The sequence below is a fragment of the Euleptes europaea genome, chromosome 10 (assembly GCF_029931775.1).
Source record: "Euleptes europaea isolate rEulEur1 chromosome 10, rEulEur1.hap1, whole genome shotgun sequence".
Lineage (NCBI taxonomy): Eukaryota > Metazoa > Chordata > Lepidosauria > Squamata > Sphaerodactylidae > Euleptes > Euleptes europaea.
In genome coordinates, this window is record NC_079321.1 from 20,261,377 (window position 1) to 20,283,374 (window position 21,998).

General features: G+C 44.0%; 1 protein-coding gene across 1 annotated transcript; it reads left to right on the top strand.

Moving 5' to 3' along the window:
- Window positions 1-391: 391 nt before the first annotated feature.
- LOC130483974 (guanylate cyclase soluble subunit beta-2-like) lies at window positions 392-21,666 on the top strand. Its single transcript, XM_056856888.1, has 17 exons — window positions 392-474; window positions 3,543-3,744; window positions 4,325-4,398; window positions 5,655-5,749; window positions 6,556-6,716; window positions 8,078-8,174; window positions 9,461-9,657; window positions 11,051-11,156; window positions 12,702-12,805; window positions 13,581-13,797; window positions 15,196-15,516; window positions 16,632-16,780; window positions 18,031-18,177; window positions 18,595-18,749; window positions 19,704-19,864; window positions 21,414-21,518; window positions 21,605-21,666. The coding sequence occupies exons 1-17, from the start codon at window positions 392-394 to the stop codon at window positions 21,664-21,666; spliced, it is 2,436 nt and encodes an 811-aa protein (XP_056712866.1).
- The last annotated feature ends 332 nt before the right edge of the window (window positions 21,667-21,998 follow it).

A 21,998-nucleotide genomic window follows, 5' to 3' on the forward strand; every position in this document is an offset into this window, starting at 1 on the left:
AGAGTGAAATTGACAAGAGCTCCTTATATGCATTCTCTTGTGGAGCCAGTAGTGCAACAATATCTAGGAGCACTCAATGCTCAAAGCTGAAATAAAGCATGTAGCGCACATAAAAATATTCGCCTATATAGACAAAGTATAGAATAAATAATGAAACAAACAATAAAGATACATACCCATTTTAAAACCAAGGTACCATATGGAAACTTCCGCCAGACCTTACTGGAAAACTGTTTGTGTATTGGGTTGTGGGGGTAGAGTCCTTATTTAATCTTAATTTGTTACAGGTATGTCATTACAAAAAGCTAGAAAGCTAGAAAGATCCATGGATCTCCTTCTGGTCTAAACTCCTCCATGGATCTTTCTAAAATTGCATGTTTTTCTCGGCGTTATGGAAGAAAAGACGCATGGGGTATCGCCAGGTAACAACAGTCCTATCCCTCTCTCAGGCTTGCCGTTTGCCCACTATGATGGGTAAACACCTGCCTTCAAGAAACTGAGAAGCAGGTGAAAAAATGCCCTGAAAATGGGCTTCATAGTGACACTCTTAGGAATTGCCCCATGTCGCTGGTCTTTACCATAGAGATTAAGGGAAATTCCTAGAGCATCAACCAAAAGTGATATCACATCAGCAGCAAACTCCACCCTCTTTAGGCTAGCAGCTCTATGTAGCTCAGGAGCCCATCAACCTGCCATTTTTAAAAAAAATCGGCTGTCACTCCGAGTGGCGGCGGGAAACTGTCAATCCTAGAGGGGACCCCTGCTGTCACTTATGCTTGTTGAGATGAGCACAAGCAAGATGTGGTGGTTTCTAGATGGCATAAACCAGATTAAGGCTGCAGTGTTGTGTATGCATATTCAGCAGTAATTTCCGAAGGAATGTGGGAAGAAGAAAAGAAGAAGAAGAAGCATGAGCAGAAGGAAGTTGCTACAGAAACAAGTGGGCCTGGGAAGCAGAGTGGAAAATAAAATGCCAGATTAACAGCTGAGGCCTAAAGGAGGAACCTGAGAGGAATAGTAGGTGAGAGAACAGGCAGAGGGGAGAGTTGTATGTGTAGGATTAGGCACTGCTGCTGAGGTGAGGAAGTCTGAAATCCACATATAAGTGCAGGCCTTTAATATCTTGCATGATTAGGGTTGCCAGCTCCCTCTTCCCCACCAGCGGGAGGTTTTTGAGGCGGAGCCGGAGGAGGGCAGGGTTTGGGAAGGGGAGGGGTTTTGATGCCATAGAGTCTAACTGCCAAAGTGGCCATTTTCTCCTGGTGAACTAGAGTTGCCAACCTCCAGGTACTGGAGACAAACAAGGCTCAGTGCTGCAATGGTAATGGAAAAGATCCACAACAGCACTTACAACCATAATAATAAAGTAAGGATTTTTATAAAGTGAAAAAGGTGCAAAAAAGTGAATATATATACATGAATACAATAGGGTACAATAAGATACAAATTATCAAAACAATCCAGCACAGATGGAAATTCAATTGAAGGATATAAGCATCCTAGAATATTCTAGCCCTTGAGAGACCTACACAAGGAAGACTTTGGTCCTGTTTGAGACTTTATTTATTATGACTATTATGAATTCTCTTAGATACATGTAGCTGATTAAGCCAAGTGCGAAACGTGCTTTTGATCTAGACGACATGTCCTGATACTTCCTCGTTGTGGCTTCGCCATCGCTGTTTACCGTCCAGCTTGTCATATACAGAGAAGAAATAACAACATATTGTGGACAATATATATTGACACCTGCCTTACAGGATGCTTATATCCTTCAATTGAATTTCCATCTGTGCTGGATTCTTTTGATAATTTGTATCTTATTGTACCCTATTGTATTCATATATATATATTCACTTTTTTGCACCTTTTTCACTTTATAAAAATCCTTACTTTATTATTATAGTTGTAAGTGCTGTTGTGGATCTTTTCCTTTTTCAACCTCCAGGTACTAGCTGGAGATCTCCTGCTATTACAACCGATCTCCAGCCGATTGAGATCAGTTCCCCTGGAGAAAATGGCCACTTTGGCAACTGGACTCTATGGCATTGAAGTCCCTCCCCTCCCCAAACCCCGCCCTCCTCAGGCTCCGCCCCAAAAACCTCCCACCGGTGGTGAAGAGGGACCTGGTAACCCTAAGGTGAACTGATCTTTGTCGGCTGGAGATCAGTTATAATAGTAGGAGATCTCCAGCTAGCCCCTGGAGTAGGGTTGCCAGGTCCCTCTTTGCCACTGGCAGGAGATTTTTGGGGTGGAGTCTGAGGAGGGTGGGGTTTGGGGAGGGACTTCAGTGCCATAGAATCCAATTGCCAAAGCGGCCATTTTCCTCCAGGTGAATAGATCTCTATTGGCTGGAGATCAGTTGTAATAGCAGGAGATCTCCAGCTAGTACCTGGAAGTTGGCAACCCTATGCATGATTCCAGCTCAGAAATGAAAATTCCATGATTTCTGCTCTCTTTTTTTGGCCTTATCATTGCCGAAGTATCATAACAGATCAGAACTTCACAAGAAAGTATGGTTGTGTATACTCCAGGGTAGCAAACATGTTGCTTATCCCAGTGCTGGGCCTTCTGATTCTGTGATCTGCTGAGAGACAGTGCACCAAATGTACATGATTCCCTCCGGCTTCCCCCCCGGGCCTTCCTGGTCTTAGCGCACTGGGATATAGGCATTTAAAGGTTAGCTGTGAGCTGCGAAGAAAGATAAGGATATTCGTGTAGCACCAGAGAGTCCGTGCTGTGCTTGGTGTGAGAGCATAATAATATCATGGTAAGCTTCTTAACTGTCCTGTTTTGAGACACAAATGAAGAACTAATGCATTTGGAAATAGCTAGCTAAAGGAGATATAAATGATTTTGATATCTGGGATGTGTACAGCATTTTTTATTATTACTTGCTAAAAGACAACCCAAATGAATTAACTTCCAGCAAAACTGCCTCCTATCATTAGCAGCTTCGTTCAGGTCTTGCAAACCGAGGGCCAGGGCTTCCTTTATTTCATGTTGGGTCTTCCTCTTTTCCAGCTACCTCCAACATTTCCTAACATTATTGTCTTTTCCAGTGAGTCTTGTCTTCCCATAATGTGACCATAGTCTTAGTTTAGTCGTTTCAGCTTCTAGGGAGAGATCACGCTTGAAAGACCCTAAAGAGCCTCAAACAGTAGCCTGAGTAGACTGGGTTCTTCTGGGCATCAGTGGAGAGCCTCCAGACCTACAAGAAACTCTCAGGACTATCTTGCCTTAGCCATGAGCTTGGGTGCCACTTAGCTTTTATTTTAGTCCTTCTTACTCCTCTCAGAACTTATTTGAATTAATTTTTATGGTCTAGCAAAACTTTGCAACTGAATTTGGGGTCTAATAACTTTTTGCAACAATGCTGCATTATAACAATTATAATTTGCATTGTCCAAAGCTACTAATACTAACAAAGCTTTGTGATGGGAGATATTTTTTAAAGTGCAGGATCACTGTAAGAATAACCTTCTGTATATTTAACAGGAGATTTGGAATGAAAAAGCTATTTTTCTGTTCAATTCCTGTAGGCTAAAGGAAAGCCTTTTGAGTGGTTTCCCTGTTGCTGATGCGGCTGCTGATAAAGCACAGCAGCAACAAGGCTTTCACATGGCAGGTTTCCCCGCAGTTTCCCAGCCTGAGTCTCCCAGCAGCAGCCTCCCCGCTGCCCGATCCACTGGAACTTTTGCAATGTTTAAAAAGGCACTAGAAGATTGCTATATTGACATAACAGTATACCATCATGTGTACCAGGTTCTCAAAATTCCCATCTTTCATGTGCAAAAAAGTTTCTCTAGCCCCTTCTTCCCAGAGATATAAGGGGAAAGGCAAATGTCTGCAACAGAAAGAGCTAGACGTGCTTTTTTTTCCAAATGAAAGCTGAGAATTCATGGAAACCTGTACACATACTGATATATTATTATATTGATATAATGATATTCTACTGCTAATTTAAAACATTTAAAAGCTCCTCCAAGGTAGGGGGATGAAATGGTGACCATGGGATTAGGGGTGTGGTTGTCATGTGGGCAGAAAACTCTGAATTTCCCACCCCCCAGCAACCATCCAGGCTGTACTTCAAACTTTGGAGTAAACCAGGTTTTAGAAAGATCAGGGAAAAGCTGAGGAAACCCCAGGAGGTACACAAATATACCAAGATGTTGTGGGAAAGTAGGAGAAAAACCTACTTCCCAAAAACATTGAACCCAGAGCAGATAACATAGGTGGAAATGGCCCCTGCATTCATACATTAATTGCCATAAGATTTGTGGCTCTGTTGGGTTTACATAAGAGTTTCTTTCTCTCGCTCTAGTATGGATTTATCAACAATTGCCTGAAGTCTCTCCTTGTGGAGAAATTTGGTGAAGAGACATGGGAAAAACTCAGGTGAGTATCCGTACCCTCTAACATTCTACATTTGAAAGGTGAACACTGGGACACATTTGTGATCATATTACCTTGTAATATCCTTCTTCTCACACAATCACTGCCTGAGCCCTTCTCCAGTGTTCCACGTTGCTCAAGCTTCTTCCCTGCCTGCTTTACACCTTCTAAATTTATTCCACAAAAGTTTACCCTGCTCGGATTTAAAAAAAATTGACCATAATTCACACATTATGTTTGCCCAGGTGAATATGCACCCAGGAACGATTGCGGAGTGTTTCACACAGCATGCTTTCCTCATTGCCACTACCTGCCGATACAGTACTGCAGCAATAAGGCTTCCATGTAGCAGGTTTCCTTGCATTTGCCATGCCTCAGTCCCTAGGTTAAAAAGGTAAAGGTCCCCTGTGCAAGCACCGGGTCATTCCTGACCCATGGGGTGAAGTCACATCCCATCATTTACTAGGCAGACTTTGTTTACGGGGTGGTTTGCCAGTGCCTTCCCCAGTCATCTTCCCTTTACCCCCAGCAAGCTGGGTCCTCATTTTACCGACCTCGGAAGGATGGAAAGCTGAGTCAACCTTGAGCCAGCTACGTGAAACTGACTTCCGTTGGGATTGAACTCAGGTCGTGAGCAGAGCTTGGACTACAGTACTGCAGCTTTCCACTCTGCGTCACGGGGCTCAGTCCCTAGTGATAGCTATTTCCACCCTATGCCACTGGGGAGTCCAAGGGGACCCTCTCCTCCCCTTTTCACCCACAGAAAATCTAGCTGGATCAAATACTTTGGCTCTTAGGATATCTAGAAATTGCATATAACAGTATATATTTCAGAAGAGCAACTAGATTCAAGTCCAGTAGCCTCTTAGAGATCAAGAAGATTTTCAGGGTGTGAACTTTCAAGAGTCAAAGCCCCCTTCCTATCTGATGAAAGGAGCGTTGACACATAAGCTCATACCCCAAAAATCTTGTTGGTGCTAATAGACTCGATCTAGCTGTTCTACTGCAGACCAACATGGCTCTACCCTCTGAAACTACATATTTCATACGGGGTCCTTTTCTTGGACAGCATAGATGAGCTCCCTGATTATATTAATTATTATTGCTGCTGATGTTCCCTAGGTTTGAATGGGAAGAGAGCATGGTTTTTAAATGTAACAAAAACCAAATTGCTCTGATTGAGCTTAGTTGTACAGATCAAATTGCCAATTGTTTGTTCTCCCTCATACCTTATCCTCAGATACAACCTTTTTTTGCAGAACTCAAGCTGGGCTTCAAGACAATTTTATGACATATACTGTGTATGACGACGGCATCACAGAAAAGTTGGTCCAGGAGGCCTGCAAGACACTAAGTATTGAGTTGGTTGTTGTTGTTGTTGTTTTTAATTTAGAAAATTTGTAGTGTGTTTATTTTGCCCTATTTATTTCTCCTTCATTGCATTACTTAGAATCATAGAATCATAGAGTTGGAAGGGGCCATACAGGTCATCTAATCCAACCCCCTGCTCAGAGAGGTGGAAGAAAAATCCTTGTGAGTAGCACTCAGGATCGCCAGGGCCAGGCCAGGATACTAAGCGGACTTGTGTTCTTGTGAGAAGTCTTGGTATATGCCTTTTGCTCATGCTCAAGATCCAAGACAGTGGTCTTCATATAATTTTGAGGCCACCGCCCCCTTGGTTCCATAAACTCATCCCCAGTGCCCCCTACCCTATAAAAAGCATAATTCAGAATAGCTGTTTGCAAGACCCGCTAAGAAAGATAATAACAATACAATTCAAAATAGTAACAATGAATTGCATACTTATTCAAAATCCGAGTAAAACTTTTTAGTATAATTTATTCATCAAAATCAATTAACTTGATCCAGCAATACCACCTTCTCAGAGTCTGAAAAAAGATTCCGGATTTCAGCACTATACAGCGACAGAAACTTGGAGTGCCATTTGTCATCTTGGTGCCATAGCCTGATCAATTGTAAATAAGTGAACAATGCGGTCGAAGGGGCCCACGCCCAGCGACCCCCGCCACCCCCTTGCCTCTTAGCACCCTTCTAGGTAATCCCACTGCCCCCCAGGGGGCAGTACTGCCCACTTTGGGAACTGCTGGTCTAAGAGACTCAAAACCCTCACATTTGTTTATTTCACTCATTTCCATTCAGAGGTACCAGAAGAGGCAGTGCTGAAATTGTTTGGGGAATACTTTTTCAGTTTCTGTAAGATGTCCGGGTACGATAGAATGCTACGAACTCTGGGAGGAAACCTGATCGAGTTTATCGAGAACCTCGATGCCCTTCACAGCTATCTTGCCCTGTCCTACCAGGTATTCATTAACTTATTTACTTCATTTATAACCCAATTTTCTCCTCAATGGGGACCCAAAGTGGCTTAAACATTCCCCCCTTTCCCTCATAATAACCCCATGAGCTAGGTTAGGACGAGAAAGAGTGATTGGCCCAACCCAGTAAACTTAAATGGCAGTGTAGGGATTCAAAACTGGGTACCCCAGGTTCTAGTCCAACTCTCTAACCACTACACTGCATTCTGTTTACTCACTGTACTTGTCAGTACGAACTGTGAATAATCTGTTATGGCATATATATATTTTTAGAACAGATAAGGCCACAGGTCAGCCATTGCTTGTCCTCAAACCTGGTAATCTCTGTTTCATACAACAGGAATATAAAAGTCAGGCTGGCCTCACTGATCCATCCTGACCACTCTATATTTCTCTCTTCCCCTTCTGTCTTTATGGCCTGTCTTTATACTCCTTGCCTTGGTCCCTCTTCCGTCAGCCTCTGAACAGCCTCCCTACCCACCATCCCTTCTTTCTTGTTGCTCAGGTGAACAATGTTGCCTTGGGAGTATCTTACCTGGCCAAACTGCATGAATATCTCCACCACATAGAAAAAGATAAAGGTCTTTTATGCATGGCTGTTTCACTCGCCGTCACCCCTCCAACGACTTTGGATCTTTGTTTTGATTATGCATGCCGTTTCCGACCATCAGAGGTCGCCTCGCTCTCCCCCTGTGTTTCCCCACGTTTTGCCCGCATTTTCAAATTCAAGATAAAACAGGTCCCTCAAAATGCGGGGGAAAGTCAGGGAAATGCAGGGGGAGAGAGAGGCAACCTCTGACAGTCGGAAACGGCATGCATAATCAACATAAAGAGCCGAAGTCGTCAGAGGGGTGACAGGGGAGTGAAACAGCCATGCATAAAAGACCAAAGATTTTATTGGTCTGCAGACAAATTCCAAAAGTTGTGTAATACTTTTTATTAGATCCAACCAAAAGACCATGCAAGCTTTCAAACTGTTCATCAGACTTGATGTTTGGTACACAAAAAGGGGGTGGTGGATGGGAAGAGAAAATAAGTTTATTTATGGGATAGTGGCGAAGTCCCTGAATCTTCAAAATGTAGAACTGTGATCCTACACCAAGCAACACAGAAACCATTCTGTACTCATTTCCGTTCTAGAAATTATTCAATTTTCTCCTAGTAGGCAGACAATAATATATGTAATGAACATCAAGAGGGTAAATCTGGTATCGTTTCCATGATTTAATCAAGAACTCCATATCGGAAGGTCAGAAATGCAGTTATTAAGAGTGAGTGGGTATAAGAATTGAGTATGAAATTTATCCTCAAGGAAAGAAAAATGTTGAGATTGTTTTTCCACCTAGGAAATGAACGCACCATCATTTCGTGTGGAAAGAGCAGACGGGATGCTGCTGCTCCACTATTACTCTGACAGGAAGGGCCTGTGTCAGATTGTCCCAGGTGAAATGCTAAAAGATCTTGTTTCAAATAAGGTTGCCATTTCCCAGGTGGGGATGGGAAAACTCAAATCCCTATTGCCTACTATCATGCTGCCAAGTGGCAGGGGGGAAATGTGGAGGCCAGAACAACATTCTGTAATGTCATGAACTCATTTCCAGCTGCATAACCAGGAATGACATTAATGTGTTGTCAGACTCTCTAGGATGCACCTGAAACTGTGGTTTCACCCTAGAATTTCGAGTGAATCCTAGAGTGTCTAGCAATGTGGTGACATCACTTCTGGTGTCACCACGTGGAAATGTTGTCATGGGATACCATTCCAGTGAGTCTCTGCTTGCCCAGAATCTCCTGGGGATTGCCAGCCAAGGGCAAGGGCTGGCAACTCTAGTTGAAAGACAGGCTTTAATCTGGGATGCATTATCACACAACCATGTTTCTACTGGAACTTTTCCACAAGGGCTAGCAGAATTATTCTTGTTGTACTTGAGGGTCACACCCAGGACCTACCTCTCAACTTCCTGCAAATGCTCGTTTAGTGCTTTTGAACTAAACCATGTGACATATGCAGGACGAAGGCCCTGCAAAGAGAAGTTATTATATAGTGTGGGGTTTTCCACTTCACTCCTCTGCCCATGTAAACTATGCTGTTCATGCTCAATTTGCAAGTCCCAGTCCATTAGCAGTAACACAACGTAAGCTGTGGATGGGTGACATATTAGTCGCTTCCACACTAGTCATTTAGCCTCAGATTGCTGTGATTCATTTGGTTACAACTGAGAATCCAGAGTGTGTCACTAGCAATCTGCTATATTCCTATGCTTTCCCTGTTGTCCTCTCATCTTTTGCCAGACCTCGGTGCTATGCTGAATTCAGCCCATGGGCAGCCTGTTGCCAATTGGGTCACACAAGTCTCATCAACTGCTTAGTGTCTGTGCCCAAAGGGGAGAAAGGTATCCTTGAAACTGCTCTGTGATTTTCAAAATTATTTGTTGCAACTGCATTGGAATTTTTTAGGAAGGGTTGGATCCAGGCTAAAATTCCCATCAGCAGAATGGGACTTCCCTGCCTCTCTCCTCCCACTGCATCCCACTGATCTCCCCCAAATGCTATTCCTGAGGTGAGTCTGCAGTGGTTAGGAGGAATGGGCGGAAATGTCTATAATTGCAAAGTTTAGTCTGGACCCAACCCTAAGAGTGCAGTGTTACGAAAATTCGTCACATCCCTACACGTGGGGCATATATCACCTTTATCCACTGTCTTGCCAGATTTATTCTTTTTTGACACAGGAATCCTTGAAGCTGTGGCCAGAGATTTCTTTGACAGTAATGTGACACTGGAAATCCTGAATCAAAACATAGAAGAGGAGCGTACTGGGAAGAAGGAGCATGTAGTCTTCTCTTTGCATAACGACGAGAGGGCAAAGAACAAGATCGAGGAGAGAACATCCAAAGACTCACAGAACGATAAAGAGGTACAGAAAGTGGTCCTGTAGAAGTGGTCCTGTAGAAGGCAGTTTTGAGTCAGCACGAGCATTCTGCATCCATAGAGGCTGGTGTCTCAGGTATTGCTATGGATCCAAACTTAGGGACCCTTCCTCCAGCTTAAGAAGGCTTTCTCCAAGTTCTTTGGCTCTTCTGTTGGAGAAGGACTCCATAGGAAGGAGGAAAGCTTTGCTCAGTGGTGTGTGGTAGGATAGTGGTAGGGTCCACATCACTGTGTTCATTGGTGGAAATTGCCATCAAGTCGCAACTGACTACAGTGACCCCATAGCATTTTCAAGGCAAGAGAAGAACAGAGGGGGTCTGCCATTACCTGCCCCTGCATAGCAACCCTGGATTTCCTTGGTGGTCTCCCATCCAAGTACTAACCAGGGTCAACCCTGCTTAGCTTCTGAGATCTGATGAGATCAGGCTAACCTGGGCAATCCAGGTCAGTGCACTGGGTACACTAGGAGGACATTTCTAATTGAGAGCCATTTACAGTAGCATTAAGCCAGTGGTCAGGGGAACCTTTGGATTCTATGGAAGTGTATTAGGGAGAAAATCAGTAATGAAAAACACTCTGAATATTATTTATTCCCTGCAATGTATAATCATAGGGGAGAGATAGGGCTGTGCTCTAGCTTAGGCTGTCCATTGGGGAAGGGCCGTAGCTCAGTGGTAGAACATCTGCTTAGCATGCAGAAGGTCCCAGGTTCAGTCCCTGGCATCTGCAGTTAAAGGGACTAGGCAGGTAGGTGATGTGAAAGACCCTGGAGAGCCGCTGCCGGTCTGAGTAGACAATACTGACTTTGATGGATCAAGAGTCTGATTCAGTATAAGGCAGCTTCATGTGTTCATGTGTGACTTGAAGCAACAGCAATGATTAGCAAGCTTGGCTAGCACACGTGTGAAGTAAGCAGATGCCCTAGCTCGTTACCGAGGACCCTCTATAATACCCAGATGTGACAGATGTGCAGGAGTTCCTCAACAGACGAGTTGATTCGAAGTGGTTCCCAGAAGGCAGACAGTTTGAAAACTGATGAAGGTCAAAGAAGGTTGTAGAACCTCCTTCCTTGGAAGTTTTAAGAGAAAGGAAAGAAAGGCACCTATAGAGTAAGCACAATATATTCTGCCTTGAGTGAGCCATACTGTTCCTTCCCAGACTATGATTCTGCGACTTCAAGGGACACTCCAAGAGAGCCTATTGACTGCATCACTGTCCCCATATGCAGTGATATTGATATATAAATACATCTAATTCTGGCACTTTCTGTCTTCTGCTACACCCATACTGTAGTAGATTGCTCTAATGTAAATTGCTGTGATAGAACATGAACACAAATTGCTTCATTTTAATAACCAACATCCCACTGTTTTGCTGCTTGTTCTTTTTAGACATTGAATGGAGCTTCTCAGAAAAGGAGGGACAAATCAACGTTGTGCTGCCCAGAAAAGAAATCCTACTGGGACATTGTGAGATGGGCTGTGAAATTTCAGAGAGGTGAACCAGTTCCTTTTTAAACCCCAGGTGTAATTATTGTAATTAAATATATAAATGAGACCACAATCTTGCTGGATGTGAGCAAAGTTTTTGTTTTTGTTTTTAAGTTTCCAGGAATTTTTTCCCCCATGGGGATGTGAAAATATGTCTCTGCTATGGAAGCAGCAGCAAACAGAATGGGACCAGGAGGGAACAGTGTGCCCACATGCCCCACGCCTGGGCCACTGGCTGTTGCCACCTCCCTCAGCTCTGCCCCCCTTTTTCCTCCATAGTGTCTGCACAGAAGCACTGATGCTGTGAAGCTTGTGCCCAGCCCCCCTAGCCAGCAACCAACCCCCTGTTAAAGGATTTTGTTTAGCCCATTACAAAGGGAAGGAAGTAAGGAGCTTAGTTCTGCCCCCTCCCTGTTTTGGCTGTGGGCAGAGCATCCATCTGGACCTTTCACCTACAGCCACCCTGTAGTTCCTTGTTTGAGCTGGATCACAGTAGGTTTTCCTTTGACCCAGTTTAAAGGGGAAATCACTAGGAGGACCATGAGTCATGTTCACTTTGAGCAGGATGTTGTGTAAAACCAGTGGGAGGCCAGGGGAAGGCAGCCATTAGTGATAGCACGACCTCTCTCTTGGGAAGATCTGGAAGTGATGTCATGCCTTTCTAGGAATCACCAAAAACTTTATAGTAAAACCATGGAGTTTCCAGTAATTCCTAGAGAAGACTGATCTAATGTCCAAGGTTTCCCTGGAAGTGAATCACACTGCCAGTCTGATGGCTATTTTAAAAAATTTTCTCCCACCACCACTCCAAGTGGCAGTGGAAAAGAGGAACCAGGGGCAGGGGATCCCCCGACCCCACTGGGGGGCTGGCAACGCTGGGAAGCACCTATTAAATACAGGGGCTTCCTGCATTCTACATGGAGAAAAATCCTCATATGAAGAAGCCCAGATGATAAACCATTTTCAGGCCATAAAATATAATTTCTTCATTTGCTCTACTGCACAAGTTTCTTCCTGATTTCATTGATGGCTGGCTGGGACCTCTGATTATGAGCCCAGAGGTCACTGTGGTCCTGGATCCCATTTGTTTTCCAAATACTTCTTCCACTCAGCTCTCCAGCTGTTTAGGTTAAAAATCACACAAGATATTTTGTGAGAGTCTCATAAAATCCCTATGGCTGCTCTACGTGTGATGGGGTATAAACATCTAAAAAAAAGAAGAAGAAAATATTATTATTTGGAGGCCAAAGATTCAGTGCAATGTATGTACACCTCTTCCACCATATCACAACCTCCAAATGTCTCAGAATAATCAGTATCAAAGGGTGGGCGACCAGGGATGATGAGTAGTTATTTATGTCGCCACAAACAGAAATAGATGGGTAGAGTGTCTTCATCATATCAACTTCTGTAATGCCTTGTTAGGCTAGTTAATGTCAGCCTAAATCCAGCAGGAAGACAGAGCCGATCCAAAGTGGATTTCTTATGGCAAAGATGAAACATGCTAATTCAAACGAAGATTTTTGAGTGAGTCTATCTCTCTGATTCACAGGGAACATTTTATATACATCTGAGCCACTTTTCCCTGAAAAGCTTTGGATTGAGGAGAGAACATTTTGCTATACGTTCCCGTTCCACGTTGTGTTTGATAAAACAGTAAGTCATCCTTTTGGGGAGGTGCTTTTAGTTAAAGGCTTCAATAGAGATGGTTCTGGCTGTAGAGAGGAACAAAACCAGATGTAAGAATGCTGCTTCGTTGGGTCAACCTTCGCTGGAGTTACGGGATGCCAGACTTTAACATTACATTCCAAGTAAATGCACGTACTTGTTATTAGGGGTCTAACATTTCAAATCAGTCTTGTTTAGTGTTGCCAGCTCTGGGTTGGGAAATACCTGGAGATTTGGGGGGTGGAGCCTGGGGAGGGCAGGGTTTGTGGAGGGGAGGGACCCCCACAGGGTATAATGCCCTAGGGCCCACCCTCCAAAGCATCCATTTTCTCCAGGGGAACTGATCTTGGTCTTTTGGAGACCAGTTGTAATAGCGGGAGATCTCTAGGTGCCACCGGGAAGGTGGCAACCCTAGTCTTGTTGCTGCCTTGGTAGGGTTGCCAGGTCCCTATTCGCCACTGGCGGGAGATTTTTGGGGTGGAGCCTGAGGAAGGAGGCGTTTGGGGAGGGGAGGGACTTCAATGCCATAGAGTTCAATTGCCAAAGCGGCCATTTTTCTGCAGGTGATCTGATCTCTATCGGCTGGAGATCAGTTGAATTAGCAGGAGATCTCCTGCTACTACCTGGCAGTTGGCAACCCTATGTGCTGGGCATATATTTTAAACAGGATCTCACTTAAGTTTGATGCAATTTTTTCTTCTCTAAAACTAATCTGAAAACTTTCTCCTGCAATCATGAAGTTCTGTCTTTCTGTCTTCCTCAGCTGAAGATCAAACAGGCTGGAGTCAACATTCAGAAATTTGTACCTAGACTGCGGACCACCGGGACCAGATTAGACAAGTATTTTACTATCGTTCATCCACAAGTTACATTCACAATTTTCAGTATAAGGAAGTTTATCAATAGTCAGTTTGTCCTTAAGGCCCGAAGGGATAAGCTACCTAAATCGTGGAAGAGACGGCCCCTGCTGAAACTCAGAGGTACCAAACAAAGCTTCTTTTTGTAGGCAAGGGGGATGAAAATGTGTCTGATTCTAAGGATCATGTGGTGGTGAAGTGGTTAAGAGCGGTGTTTTGGAGCAGTGGAGGAGTGTAGGAGTGATTCCCCACTCCCTACACATGAGCAGTGGAGGCTAATCTGGTGAACCGGGTTTGATTCCCCATTCCTACACATGAAGCCAGCTGGGTGACCTTGGGCTAGTCACAGTTGTCTTAGAGCTCTCTCAGCCCCACATACCTCACAGGGTGTCTGTTGTGGGGAGGGGAAGAGAAGGTGATTGCAAGCTGGTCTGATTCTTCCTTAAGTGGTAGAGAAAGTCGGCATATAAAAACCAACCTTCTTCTTCTTGATCTAGGGTGGCATTGGGTTATATTCATTCTCCAATGGAGGCATGGAAACTATCTAAATCTCTTTTAGAGAAATACAAAACAAGAAAGACAAGGAAGTTTTGTATCTTGAGGACAAATATTCAGTTGCATGTTAAAGGCTGTCAAAGATAGGACATTTTGGAGGACTTTCATTCATAGGGTCGCCATGAGTAGGAAGCGACTTGACGGCACTTAACACATACACACACACGTTAAATCTTATTAGAGTTCTTACTAGTGGGCTGGGACTCTTCCTTCTGACCTCAGAAGGAGAGTGACATTGGGGCCATTGTGTGTGTATGTGTGTGAGGGGGTGACTCTACGATTGCATTGTCAGGTTCCTTAGTTATTCTTTGAATTCACATACTGTGGTTTTCTAAGGGGGACATTGGCCTAGGGAGAGGAAGGGAAACTTTAACTCTTTACTCCCCTACTGGGTTTTTTTTGCTGGAAAAAGCTACTGTCAAATTGCTTTTATCACTATTGGGGAAAACTTACAGGCACCTTTGTTTTTCCCCCAGTGGGGGTAATAACAGCTCAAGGGTCTTTTTCCAGTTAAAACACGGCAGGGGAGGAAAAGGGTAATGTTTTGCTCTCCTTATGCCCTTCTTGTTAGGGTTGCCAGCTCCGGGTTGGGAAATACCTGGAGATGTTGGGGGTGGAGCCTGAGGAGGGCGGGGTTTTTAGAGGGGAGGGACTTCAGTGCCATAGAGTTCAATTGTCAAAGCGGCCATTCTCTCCAAGGGAACTGAGTTATATCGCCTGCAGATCAGTTGTAATAGCAGGAGATCTCCAGCCACCACCTGGAGGTTGGCAACCCTACTTCTTGTCCTTGGTGAAGCAATCCTGGCAGTTAATTTTGCAAAAGTCAAAACATTTATTTAAAACAAACAGAGAGGAAATCTTTATGTGTACTTGAGCCGTTAAGTTGGCGAAGGCCCTTAAGATAAGACTTAGCTAGACCAGTGAGTGAGATGCCACCTCATACTATAAGGTCTTTTGTATGAACAGGGCAGATGGTCTGGATGGAGGGCCTCCAGTGCATGCTGTACTTGTGCTCACCGAAGCTACGCAGTTTGGAGGAGCTGGAAGAACAACAGATGCACCTTTCTGACATTGCGCAGCATGACACGACGAGGGACCTGATCCTCTTCAACCAGCAACGGCTGGCAGAGATAGAGCTGTCCAACCAATTGGAAAGGAAGAAGGAAGAGCTCAGGATCCTCTCCAAACACCTGGATGCAGAAAAGAAGAAATCGGAAGCCTTGCTCTATGCCATGCTGCCAAAACACGTGGCGAATCAACTTAAGGAGGGCCACAAGGTGGAAGCAGGTACATGCCTTCTATTGTCCTTCGGGAGTTGGAGGTGTATGGTGCAGTATTATTAAAAGTATGCAGAGCCAGCCCAGTGATTTCAACTGCAGTGACAGTGCTGCCTGATCCTATGCATTTACTTGGAAGTAAGCCTCACTGAGCTGAGTACAATGCAATTCACTCCCTAGTCTTGTGAATATGTTTGTGTCATTCCCATAGAAACCAGTGGAGTAAACTGTGTGTCAGTGGGCTCGCCAACCTCCAGATGGGTGCTGGAGTTATCTCAGAATTACAACTGTCTCCAGACTACAGAAATCAGCTCCCCTGGAGAAAATGGTACCTTCAGAGGGTGGATTTAGGGTTGCCAACCTGGCAATTTTTATTAACCTCCAGTTGGCGGCTGGAGATCTCCTGCTATTACAACTGATCTCCAGGTGACAGAAATCAGTTCACCTGGAGAAAATGGCCACTTTGGAAGGTAAACTCCACGGCATTATACCCCATTGAAGTCCCTCCCCAAACCCTACCCTACTCAGGCTCCACCCCCAAAATCTCCAGGTATTTCTAAAAGAGTAATCATGAGATGTTTAATTTATGCTGCTTTTATATCCTGGTAATTTTTATTGATCTAGTTTTATGGGCTTGACATGTTGTAATGTTTTCTTGGCTTGTCTTTTTATTGCAGCACTGGCTTGTTGATACCATTTTATTGCTTTGTAGTGAGCCACATTGTGCAGGTCCTGGAGAAGAGGCATACCAGTTTTCTAAATCAAACAAAACCAAGCAAATATCTAATTGTTTGCATCTTGTTGTATAGCTTTTACTGGTCTGATTGACTGTACCAATGAATATTATTATTATTAATTGTTTGCATAAAATGTTTATCTTGCCCATGAGAACATTTGAAACGGGTGGCTCTGCTGACTGGGATTACGGGTTTTAGAAATCAAGAATTCCATCTGAACATGTCCTACTACAGTATCTGAGAGTACGCAAAGGTCTGCTGCTTTCCTTTCCTAGACTGAAAGATATGTGATAGACAGGGAAGGGATGGGAAGATAGAAATGTGTTTATTAAAATTAAAAAAGCAACTTAAAAAAAAAATCACAGCTCTCCTTTGATTTGTTCCCTAGGGGATTTCAGTTCTTGCACAATACTTTTCAGTGATGTCGTGACCTTCACAAACATCTGTTCAGTCTGTGAACCAATTCAGATAGTCAATATGCTTAATTCAATGTATTCCAAGTTTGATCGCCTTACCAGTGTCCACGGTGTGTATAAAGTAAGTGCGCTCAATTTTATAAACATTTGCATCACTTCGGTTTGAACATGTGAAGCTGCCTTATACTGAATCAGACCCTTGGTTCCATCAAAGTCGGTATTGTCTACTCAGACTGGCAGCGGCTCTCCAGGGTCTCAGGCAGGGGTCTTTCATATCACCTATTTGCCTAGTCCCTTTAACTGGACATGCCAGGGATTGAACCTGGGACCTTCTGCATGCCAAGCAGATGCTCTACCACTGAGCCACAGCCCCTCACACATCCTGCTTATGGAAAATTGTATGGAGTCACGCTTGTCTGAGGAATTATTTTAGACGGCAAGAAGAAAATCAAAACAGAGGGCAGTTAGCTTGTTGTAAACACTGACGTGCCAACAGTACCCCAATTAATTAAAAATTCTGCCAGCTTCGTATCCCAATATACCACACATGGTCTGTCCCCTCCCAGCATATTCCTGTGAGGAATTTTCCTTCCATACTGTTGCCACAACCCTGCACTTCATTAGCTAGTCAGGTTGCTTCCATTCAAGGTGACCTAGATGCTGCACGATAAGCCTCTCCTGAGGGTGACCATTGGCAGGGGACCCTAGTGTTCTACTTAGCAGCCCCTGGCCACTAGGTGAAATATAGGATATGTAGCCCACTGGATCTCTCTGGACAAGCGACAGAGGGAAGGAGGCATGCCCACATTGCCAGGTGGTATAGCTTGAGTCAGTTATTATCTCTGTTATGTTTAGGGTTGCCAACCTCCAGGTGGTGGCTGGTGATCTCCCGCTATTACAACTGATCTCCAGCCAATAGAGATCAGTTCACCTGGAGAAAATGGCCACTTTTGCAATTGGACTCTATGGCATTGAAATCCCTCCCCAAGCCCCACCCTCCTCAGGCTCCACCCCAAAAATCTCTAGGTATTTCCCAACCCATACTTTCCTGTCTGTCCTTTCCAGCTGTAGTCCTCTGCCCCCCCCCCCCCCGACATTCTGTTTCTGAGGGTCAGGGGACCTTCACAAACTGTAGGGGGGAGAAATTTGGGGTTTTGCAAAGCAGGATGAAGGAATCAGTAAAAGTCAACTCTCCCCATCCCCTAAAGGCAGTGCCAATCTTCTAGTGTCAATGCTGGCATACCAGGAGAAGAATACCTTTGGATCCAGCCCATGGAGTGTAAAATAAACCTGCATATATGTGAATGGCTGATTCATCTTGCAGGATTAGGTCTTTTCCATGCCTACAATATGTCTCCCCTCACTTTACAGGTGGAGACAATAGGTGACGCTTACATGGTTGTAGGAGGGGTCCCAGTGCCTGCCGTGAGCCATGCCGAGAGGGTGGCCAATTTTGCTCTGGGCATGAGAATTGCTGCAAGAGACGTTATCAACCCCATTACGCAGAAGCCCATCCAGGTAACTGAAATCACATAGATCAATGTCACAATATACTTTCTAAAGCACAGGAATGGACTGATAATATCAAAGATATTTATGTACTAATTAAACACTCTGCCTTAAAAAGAATGGACATAACAACAAACTGAGGCAATTTGGCAGCCTTTAATTCAAAGACTGGAACAATTTTCTTAATGAAGTCCCCATCTTTTTCTGCTTGATTGATTGGTCAACATGTTTTTTGCTTGGTAGTTTATATGTGTATATATAGTCCTGAATTGTAAACATATTTTAAATAATTTTTTCTTGTGATGTACTAAAACAATTGGAATAGGTTGGTTGAATGAAGACAATCAGACCTACGGTATTTCTTTTACAACTGTAACAGAGAGCAGGATTAAAAAAAATATTTCCATTTTGTGCTTATGCCAACAGATCAGAATTGGGATTCACTCTGGACCGGTTTTGGCTGGGGTAGTTGGGGACAAAATGCCTAGATACTGTTTATTTGGTGATACTGTCAATACAGCTTCTAGGATGGAAAGTCATGGCCTTCCAGACAAAATTCATGTTAGCCCAACTGCATTCAGGTAAATAACCCGTGAAAGAATAGCATTACAAGGGAAAATGGTCATTTCACTTTTATTTCCTCTGTTGTTTTCGTTCATTATCATTTGCTGTTTATCAATTGCCAGACCTCTTTGAGGGTCCGCAGTACAGGTTGCAGCCTCCATGAAGATTCTATGGTGTGCGGGGAGAGGGAGAAAGCCTAACCTTGCCACATGGTGCTCATCTGGGTGCTGTTCCCTGCTAGGGTTGCCAGTTACCCCCTGGCAATTGGCGGGGGAGAGGGGGGTCTTACCAGCCACAAATCGAGGCCTAGGCTTCAGCCCTGTTGGCGAGATGATGTCACTTCCGGAAGCAACATCATCATGTTGTCCATGACATGGGAGACACTCTGGTATTTGGGCAAAACTCTATGGTAAAAACAGCTTCTACCATAGAGTTTTTGCCCACATACCAGAGTGTCTCCCATGTTGTCGGCAACGTGATGACATCACTTTCGGAACTGACATCATTGCACCTATGATGCCGAGGCCGAGGCCTCAATTTGCAGCTGGTAAGACCCCTGCTGGCTGGCTGAATGGCACTGGGGGGAGGGCCCCCGAAGTGCGGGATCCCCCACCCCTAGTGGGGGCCTGGCAACCCTACTCCCTACAGACCAAAGGCCTTCTAGCCTGTTTCCAGATCTTTGAAGAAAAAGCCAGCCTTGGACCAGAAATGCCGGGTGCTTTCACTGACCCTAAGCCACTTGCACCAACATAGGGTGAAATTGTGCTTCCTGTCTTCCTGAGACTTTAAAAGTTGCAATCCTATGTATGCTTCCCTGTTAGTAAGGCCCACTAAACTCAATGGGATTTACGTTTGAGTAAACATGCCCAGGATTAACCTACAATGTAGTAAGCAAACATTAAATGGCCCTCTATAGCCACTCATTGGTTTTTTATGTTCTCACGCTTATTTGTGTTTTTTGCATTGTACAGAGCATTACAACACCAAGGGTTTGACATAGTGGAAAGGGGAGAAATAGAGGTGAAAGGCAAGGGGAAAATGACAACATATTTTCTGAGGCAAAACCTCTGTGCCACTGAGAATGAAATAATGGGGCGCGCGGAAGAGAATCTTGGTAACATTGATGGTGATGGTAAGTAGAGAGAGATTTGTAATGTCATTTAATATTTATAGTGACATCAAGGTGGCTCTTTCCCTTGTATTTTGTAACTCTATTTGTTTTAATTAATTAAAAAGTTTATTCCACCACCTTTTCTCATGACTCAAGGAGGCTACTGCTGCTCACATTCTGAAAGGAATGAGCTCTATCTTAAACCTACCTTCCGGAATTTTGGTGGGTCTGGGAAACTCATCTGCTGACTGGTTTATGCATTTATCTATTTTTCAGCACACACACACCCCATTTTGGCCTGTGCTTGTATAGATATCGCTTTTCCTTATGGGGAGGTTTTTACCCTTTCCCAATTATTTGTCTAGTTTTGGGATTTTTTTCTGCAATCTTAAATTTGTAGAAGCATCTCCCCTTTCTGGGCCTGACCCCACTGCAGTGGTTTTTTGGTCCACACTCTTATGCCAGTGTCAGAATTAAACACATGAGGTCAGAGATTTCTGCCACACTCTTCAGTCATATATAAACTAATATAAAACATTACTATACACAGTTTACTAATGTGCAAAATTCCATGGAGAAACAATCAATAACTTTAATACGGTCCAAGACCAGCAGATAAAAATATATATACATAGTAACAGGATAACGACTATATACAATGGAGAAACAAAATCCTCCCAAAAGAATGAAAAATACAGGAATCCCAAAATGCTGCTACTGATATTTCTGCCGTGAAACATTCTACAATGCTGGAAGAAAAAGCTGATGCATTTCATGGCAGGGCCGCCAGATTTCAGTTTTGCATGAGGATGAACAGTATGATGTGAAGAAAAACACCTATGAGGGACAAAGGTCTTAACCAGCTGGACATGGTATTCTCCTTGTCTGTCTTTTCCTAAGGAATGGAGACCAGAAGGGACCTATTAAGACTTTCTAAGCCCCCAGCTCATCTTTAACTTACCTGCCGTGCTATCCTCACACTAGGGTTGCCAGGTGCCCGGTGGTGGCAGGCAAACCCCTGGCAATTTTCCCCTTTGCCCGCCGACCAGCTGATGGTCGGCGGGCAAACGTGCACGCGCGTACACACTGCTGCAGGTCACTTCCGGTTTACAACCGGTTTACAACCGGAAGTCCCGCCTCGCGAGGGGCCTTTTGCCAAGTGGCATAAGTAGAGACCCAAAATCTCCTGCCGGTTGAGAAGAGGGACCTGGCAACCCTACGCGCATGTGCGTCGGCGCATCCACACGTTGCTGCGCGATCCCGAGATGTGCCTTAAAAGTCTCCCACCAGAGAAGAGGAAGGACCTGGCAACCCTACCCCACTCTCTCAGGTTTATAAAGTAACACATCATTTATCCAAAATGTTTAGTGTTTGCTATTTGAATTTTATCCTTTCATTGTGAGCTTGTATTTCAATTTGGAAATACTTGAAAAGTTGACATGGATTCAACGAGCAGTATATTTGGAAAACCCATTTTGGTCAGATCTATGTCCAATATGTTCTGCATAGAAGTTATAGTTCCTAATTTATCTGTGTCCCTGAGACGTTTTATTTATTTCTGATGGTACAGATGCTTTGGAAAGTCAAGGTGGCAATGATGTTATTGTGATGAAGTATGCTGATTGTCAAGAGTTACTCCCTTTCAAGGAAGTAGAACACGGACGAGACATCCAAGGTTTGTTTCAACATGTACTGGTTTTACTCTGGGCATAGAAACAGCAAGACCAGGATTGTTACTATCCTTTGTGATCATCTCCCCAGGTTTGGATGTAGACAGTGAAAAAGCAGATATCCTCTTCACAAAGTCTTGTAATAGTTGCTAGCATAAGAAATCAAGAAGGCCCAATAACCTACAGTCACTATACAATCCACAGACTTTTGATTTCAGTTTTAGTTAGTTTTAGTGATAAAGTAATATGGGAATCCGGGGAATATGTTTGTTCAATTTTGTCGATTTCAGTAGAATTTTATCCTTGTGTCTGTGTATTGTGTGCATCCTGTAGAGGCCATTTTGCAGAAGATATAGCAGCCTGTATGTTTATAGCTCATTAATCACAGTCTGCCTAGTAAATGTTGGGATGTGACGTCACCCCATGGGTCAGGAATGACCCGGTGCTTGCACAGGGGACTACCTTTACCTTTTAAATCACAGTAT